Source organism: Magallana gigas, chromosome 4 (assembly GCF_963853765.1).
Source record: "Magallana gigas chromosome 4, xbMagGiga1.1, whole genome shotgun sequence".
Lineage (NCBI taxonomy): Eukaryota > Metazoa > Mollusca > Bivalvia > Ostreida > Ostreidae > Magallana > Magallana gigas.
In genome coordinates, this window is record NC_088856.1 from 32,381,283 (window position 1) to 32,389,170 (window position 7,888).

Here is a 7,888-nt window from a genome sequence, read left to right on the forward strand (position 1 = left end):
CAACATGAATCTCTTGTGTCCTCTCTGATTCGCAATCAATTTAAGCAAAATTTTCTCTGGTTTCTTATTATTCTAATTACCTAACGTAATATTTTGTGTAAACAAAAATATGTTTATTAAATAGTCTGCAAAAAACACGCGTCAGACGACTGCATGTGGCAGTGCACCTTGATGAAACTCAGTGTGTCGTTCAAGAAAATGCAAAATAAAACCAAGACAATGGTTTTTCTTAACAGTATAAACCTGGGTATATGTTGAACACCTTCCCCAATCGTCATGCACAATCAATTCTAAAAAGTTTATATGAAAACAATTCGTGAGGGGTTGATTGAACAAAAAACTTTATCTGAAATGTAAAGAAAGTGATTTAGAGTGAAAGATGTTAACTTTAAAATATTTAAGGTGCACCAATGTGAATTCAAAAATATTTTTAAAAGATGACAATATATATAAAGGTTATCAACATTGAATGCATTCAAACATGAATGCGCCACATATTTATTACACCCATGACATCACAAAATCAATGCTTATTGCGCCATGATTACATATCATGTCCAAAGAAATCAATGAAAATCCTTCATAATTTACAAAATTTTGAAGGAATCTCTTATGGACCGTGTGATTGAATGCTGCTTTATGATTTGTGGGACATTGATTTGTTTTGTTATCAAATACTTTTCCTATTAAAAAAATCCGCATAATTTTTGAACAGCCCTCCTACCTGACCTCAACAAAGTTGTTCAAAGATTATTTCAATATTTTATTTTTAATATTTCATATTTGAATACAATCATAACATGTTATGGTAACAACTCAAAACTTCAGACAGTTAAAAATACAAGTTAGACACAACTCAGTTTAAACTTTACGTTTGTAAAAGAATATATCGCTTAATTTTAGGAGGGAGAGGTAGTCTCTCCACAGTCCTTGGTAAATACTTATAGCCTAAGTAAAATCTTACAGCACATCGAGTTAAGTCTCTCAGGCTACGCACATTGGTTGAGAATTTCACAACACATTTCAGAGTCTCGTTACTACCGGAATCATTTATTTTCTGATGCTGAAAGTCAATGTGCCCTGCAGCCATGAACAGAAGTTCTAAACAGGCATCATCCGAACCCGTGTTTAATCCAATGTTTTGTAAATGTAATGTCCGTGTCATTGGCGTCTCTCCCTTGGCATTGCGCAGATTAACACAAGCGTTATAATCCAGTAGCAACTTCATCACTTCAAAGTTCCCTTTCCTTGCTGCCCAGCTTAATGGTGTGTCGTTGTTATAATCCCTTGCATCCACAAAGGCCCCCCTCTCCAACAGTAATTTGACACATGCTTCGTTGTTTTTAAACACCGCCCAGTGTAAGGCAGTGTCCTGGTTGCCATCCCCTGCATTAATGTCAGCTCCATTGTTCAAGAGAATTTCTGTACATTGCTTACTCTTCTCTGCAGCATAGTGAATTGCTCGCCTTTTATATCCATCCTGGAGATTTACCTAAAAGTTGGAAAAAGAAGTAAAAATGTTCTCTTTTATTTGATGCACAGTTTTAATTAACTCTTTCTGTTTATCATATATGTATTTATATTGCAAGCAATACAGAATTACTTGATAGTCTGCTATTAGTTGCTTACTGGTACTTGTAATTTTACCCAATATGCTCATGTGAAGATATAGAGATGAAATTTTCAGTGTTGTTAATATTTTTAACTTTAATCAAAGAAGGCCTGACATAACAGAGCAGGCAATAACAAACAACCCTTAAAGTCTTCAACTGAATACCAGTACCAGAATTTGCAAGCACCTGCTCTGCTTATGAATGGTTTAACCATCACAAATAAACATACAGGTATTACTGGTACTATGATAGGGTCTGTATAATGGAAATAAAATACTGCATAGCTAAGCATGTGTCCACATAAACAAACAAAAATCAGATGTATTTCAAATTCAAAATTTGATATGAGCATGTACATTCTTTAAGTATATGTTGATGGAGAGACACTTTTTAAAGCTTTATACCCTAGCTCCCCTTTTTATTAGTGTGAGTAGACTCTCCTCGTCGCTGACCATACAGGTACAGTGAAGGGGGAGGATTGTACCATGCATACGATTCACATCTGCCCCCATGTCAATCAGATCATCAATGTCTTCTGACTCATCGTACACTCCATAACTGTGCCAGCTACATATACTGCGGATAAGGCGATCCGATAAATCATGACCATTCTGGGTTTTCTCCATGGTGTACCACATTCCCTGATACATGTAATATATGCAAGTCAAATATAAGGAAAAAATTTCAAAACACTTCATTGTAATAAAATCATACCTAGGCTAGAAAAGACCGCAATATGTATACCGTTATTGTATCTCTGTGTATTTTTTTTATGTAAAATTCATTTTATACAATGTGATGCATAATGTTTACCATGAAATAATAATTCAGTACTATATATGCCCATGCAGAATAGTTATCAATAGTATTGCAGCATTCAATTTCCCTCGCATTTATTCTTGGAACTCTACGTTAAACTCGAAGTCCAATAACTTGAACTTGTTCACTAGCAACAACTTCTGCATTTCAAGAAAGAAAATTTTCTTTGGGACTATTCAGACAACAGCAATTATCAGATATTGTCTCCCTAAACAGCAACTAACTTTCTCAGTTCTGCCATGGCAAATAGTTGCTTTTTAAGGGACAATATACTTCCTATTGATCTAATAGCTTGTAAATAGGTATTCATAACAGAGTGTGACTAAAATGGGTAGCGATACCCGGGCCGGGCCGGGATTCTCGAAACTGATAACCGGGTTTTTGTTTATTTCTTAAAAAATACTTATTTGTTCTGCACGAAATTTGCAGGAATACTTTATTACAACTTGTTTTGTCTTCGCTGAAATTTTTATTATCACAGAATGAGTTTTTCAATATTTATCACACATTTTCATTTTTCAGGTGACTAAAATGGGTAGCGAGCCCAGGTTACACATTTCGGCGATATCAAGCGAATTACATTGTTGAATTTGGAAACTTGTGTATTTAATTATTGCTATTTAAGTTAAAATACTTAAATAATTCAACAATTCCGTCATAAAATGCCATTTAATAAAATTATAACAAAATATTATAAACCCTGGGACGGAGCAAAACCGGACACGTTTACCCGGGACAAACCTTTTATTTCCGAAATAATTATTTCGGATACCTAGCGGTGACAACTAAGTATATGTCTTTATTTATTTACCACACCACCCGTCTCCTTTCATATCTGTGTCTTGGATCCTTCGGAGGCTCCTGGGAGGAGATAATGGTGGATATCGATGAAGTCTGCAATAAATAACTGGGTATATGTTATTTGAATTCTTCACCCAATGCATGTGTTAACTCTAAGCCGGGCAGTGGCGTAGCCTGCCGTTAGGCACAGGCACGTGCCTACACATTATTTTAAGACCAAAAGTAATGTCACATTAAAAAAAAAATTAAAATATCCGATGTTTATTGATATTAACAAAGCTTTAATAAATTTAGACAAAAAAATTAACAGTTCAAAGATTTCAGACATCCCAAAGAGGTTTAACTGATTGATCCAAAAAATGAAGATTTTGCTAATGAAAAATGAGTTTAATTAGGAAAAGAATATCTATTCAGAAAATCAACATTTACTGTGCTGCAAATTTAATTACCAGAAAAAAACTTTTAAAATAAATACAAAATAATAAATAGTGCTTATAGGTAGTTAGTTTGATTTTCAGTAAAACAGGTTAAATCATTAAGAAACAAACCGAGTCTAGGCCCTTGTAGGGCGTTGTGTTTTACACAGTTAGAACGGTTTTTCATCGTGATTTGCTGTTTGGGTGCTTTATATTTTGTATTTCAAATGGGGAGAGAAGATTCAATTGTGGATACCTCCGCGTGGTTTGAGCTGGGCAATATATCACACGCATGAGTGATACATGTAGCTAACATCCTCTCGTCGCTTTTTCGGAAATAAAAGGTTTGTCCGGGGTAAACGTGTCCGGTTGTGTTCTGTCCCGGGTTTATAATATTTTGTTATAATTTTATCAAATGGCATTTTTGTTGAATAATCTAAGTATTTTAACTTAAATAGCAATGATTAAATACACAAGTTTCCAAATACAACAATGTAATTCGCTTAATATCGCCAAAATGTGTAACCCGGGCTCGCTACCCATTTTAGTCACCTGAAAAATGAAAATGTGTGATAAATATTGAAAAACTCATTCTGTGATAATAAAAATTTCAGCGAAGACAAAACAAGTTGTAATAAAGTATTCCTGCAAATTTCGTGCAGAACAAATAAGTATTTTTTAAGAAATAAACAAAAACCCGGTTATCAGTTTCGAGAATCCCGGCCCGGCCCGGGTTTCGCTACCCATTTTAGTCACACTCTTCATAACATATGTTGGTGAAAAATCCTCTATTCTATAGGCGTTCTTATATACAAATATGCATGTAGCCAGAGACGCCATGGTCAGTTTTTCAATTGTTTTTTTGCAATGATAGATCTGTAAAACGTAAAATTATGCATATTTGTTACTCCACATCCTTAGTACTGTGTGGATTTTCATCGCTCATCAACCAGATGTCCTGATTTTAAGACAGTTTTATTGACGATTTTTAATGGATAATTACAGAAGAAAACAAAGGAAATGCGCGTTGAGTTTTACTGATGCATTAATTAGATATGTTTTCAGGAATTACTAATAGCCTTAAGATGGCTGTTTCTAACGAGGAACTGTATTCTCATACAACAAAAGTTTACCTGACAAATGTCAAAATTTCCTTATACCGGAAATTTTCTCATTGTATATAAAAGTAAAACCGAACACGCTATATGTATCCGAATTTGTTGAAAATCAAAAAAAAAAAAAAATTTCAAATATTCTAATTAAGTTATAAGGATTAAGTAATCATTTTTTAGTATAATGACGTGAACGTTATGATCAGCGTAAATAAACTCAATAAAAACCAAAGGGCTAAAAATTGACATTTAAATGTATTAATCATTGGCGGGTCCAAAGGGTCGGTCCGGGTTGTCGGAACTTCCCCACCTTTCTCTGGGACATATTATTTCTCTAAAAAATATCTTTTAATGCTTATTTAAAGGCGAAACTCTCCTATGCAGTTACTCTGGCAAACCGAAAGTGAAACAGTGTTTGGACCTAAGCACAAATCATCACCACTGACAAGACGTAGATCTTGAAAATTTGAATAGATAAATTCGGTGTACTGTATGCTGTACCATTGTTTTTCAAAAGAAACGTATTTATAAATACCTTGAAAATAGTCAGATTTTATATAGCACGAACAATTTAATTGTTTTTTGTAGTTGTATGTATTCCTACGCCAGAGTTCAATATAGTCTCGTTCAACCAGACGCTCGGCTGTCTCCGTAAATCTCCGACAAGCAGAGAGTCTCTCTTGGTAGTCGGAGATTAACGGAGACAGCCGATCGTCTGGTTGAACGAGACTAGAGTTCAATATTGCTTGGATCCAGACGTGTACAATTTTTAGACACATTTCGATTACTGATACACAGTTTGATGGAATTAATTCTTTCTTTAAATATTACACAACATGATTTATTTGGGGTTTTCTCGAAATTCTTGTCGGAAAAGTTGTAAAATTCATATTATAAAAATGTGCGTAATTCAAATACAGATTAGAAACTACTTGCCAGACAAAATAACAAATCGTTGATTTTAAAATTGATAATAATCAATAAAATCAACTCCCGACAGAACTTCAGTACTTTGTTTTTAATTTGCAAATATAGAAACGAAACAAATTAAGATGGAGTTGGCCCCACATTTTTTGGGAGCTTTTAAAAAATTGAATTGAAAGGAAAGAAACTAACAGTGAAGTTGATATTATATGAACTTATAGGTACGCTACGGCTATGCTCTGTCCCCCCCCCCCCCCCCCCCCCCCCCCCCCTTGGAGCTGGGTTATTTTTATTTGTTGGTGTTTTTTTTCTCGTCACGATTTTTTGGATGAGTTTGCCCCCCCCCCCCTTTAAAAACGATACTACGTGCATACTAGAACTGACTCAAATAAATGCTTTAACTGTGACATATCCGTTTCGTGCCTTGTGGCAAATAAGGCATCAACAGAACGTCTCCATCCATCTCTGTCCACGCCCGAAACCATCACCTTTAACTATCACTTATTTAGAGATTTTCGTACAAAAAACAGTGATTTCATTTCTTATGAAAAAAAAACCCTATTGATATTTTATCATCTGTTCCAAAGTCAAGGGTTTCTGATCCGCATCGCTTCTCAGCTTGACTTGGGAAGATGATAATTTATCGAAGTAAAGTACTCCCCTTCAGCATACGGTGTTTATGTTCTTATTCACCAGTTCAATCGAACATAAATTATTTATAAAATAAAACACAAACACATAATTTATAGGATAAGCTCGCATGCGCGAATGCAACAGACTTTAATAATCGTATAATGTATAATATAGTACAAAGTAAACGGCTCTCAGTCTCTTTACTTTCATAAACAAGTACATGCATGCTCATTCTACAAAAGAAGAAAAAATCATGTAGAAACAAAAAACTGACAGAAATTCAATGTTATCATTTGGGAGGGGTGGGTGGGGATAGTCTGTTGCAAAGTGGCATCGAACTTCGAATAACTTAAAAAAAACCGAATTCTACTTTATATGTGTAATATTTCATGCGTAGCACGGAATAATTCACCCTATTCACCCCTAAACACCCGTAAACAGCCAATCGATATGTAATATCGACACGCCCACTTAATTCAAAACAAACACACGTGTTTTCAGTAACTTTTATAAATATATTTATTTCACTGAGAAAACACGTTGAATGATTTTTTGGTAAAAATACGTAAACTTAAGCAGTCTCTCCAAAAACACTTATTCATATTAATAACATTTATCTAGGTATTTTCTTCTCCATTTCTTAAGAAAATCGATTACAGTTCAAACAGTTTTGAACTGACAATATTAAGACAGAACTCTATGCGAACGAGTATAACGACGTTTGCGTACGAGTACACGTCCTTTTTTTTAAGTTGCTTTCAAATGTTTTGTTTAGCTAATAATCAAATGTCAGTTATAACTTACTTAAGTAACAATAATAGATAAGTTTGACTTAGTTAAATTTCATACGAAAAAATACAAAGGAGACATCATAAGGTATGATACAAAAGCTTAAGAAAATTATATATGCCCACTTATTGCTACAAAAGTACAATGCACGTGAAAAGGGTTTATATGTAAACCATGATGAAAATGTACAGATTTTCAAAATTTCACTATATAAAAGGGGTATGGTCACGATTTTGACAAAAATTGTTTTTCCTATTTTAATGTTTACAATGCTTTAGTGGGGATTTTTTGATAGGCAACCAAAATTTGGATGTCATTGGTTGAGTTATAAGCGAGTTACAGAACTGACAAAACAAAACAAAACTGGCTATACTTTTATTTTCGATTCTGAAATCTATAACTCCGGTAAATCAATCGGTGAACAATACTCGGCTGAAAGCCCCCTCTTATAACTCAATCAGCAAATTTTAGATATATTCAACTCTATTAAAAACAACCAATCAACAAACACTACTCTCTAATTAAGCTATAGGGTCGTCTGATCTACCCTTGTTCCCGAAACCCTTCGACTTAAAAGCACATCGGAAGGCCTCTGGAAACAGGACATGATTGATTGGTGAACACTACTCACCAGGTTGGGAACACCCGATCTAGCCTGATTCCCGATGCCTTCCGATCGTGCAAAGCACTCGGAAGGCCTCGGGATACAAGGTACGCTTAAACGGCGAACACTACTCACTAGTGTATATATAGGGGCACCTCGATCGGTTAACACTACTCA

The 7,888-nt window shown here is 34.6% G+C and overlaps 1 protein-coding gene across 1 annotated transcript; it reads right to left on the reverse strand.

Moving 5' to 3' along the window:
* Positions 1-748: 748 nt before the first annotated feature.
* Positions 749-4,891, reverse strand: LOC105342532 (ankyrin repeat and SOCS box protein 8). The gene is made up of 3 exons (XM_011449509.4): positions 4,783-4,891; positions 2,018-2,254; positions 749-1,492 (listed from the first exon to the last, which is right to left on the reverse strand). Exons 2-3 carry the CDS (start codon positions 2,249-2,251, stop codon positions 869-871), a joined length of 858 nt encoding a protein of 285 aa, XP_011447811.3. The 5' UTR covers positions 2,252-2,254; positions 4,783-4,891; the 3' UTR covers positions 749-868.
* Between the last annotated feature and the right edge of the window lie 2,997 nt (positions 4,892-7,888).

Coding starts and splice junctions, on each gene's coding strand:
- LOC105342532 (XM_011449509.4), bottom strand. CDS start 2,251: ATGTGGTACACCATGGAGAAAACCCAGAATGGTCATGATTTATCGGAT. Junction 1,493..2,017: donor TAATAAAAAGGGGAGCTAGG/GTATAAAGCTTT, acceptor TCCAACTTTTAG/GTAAATCTCCAGGATGGATA.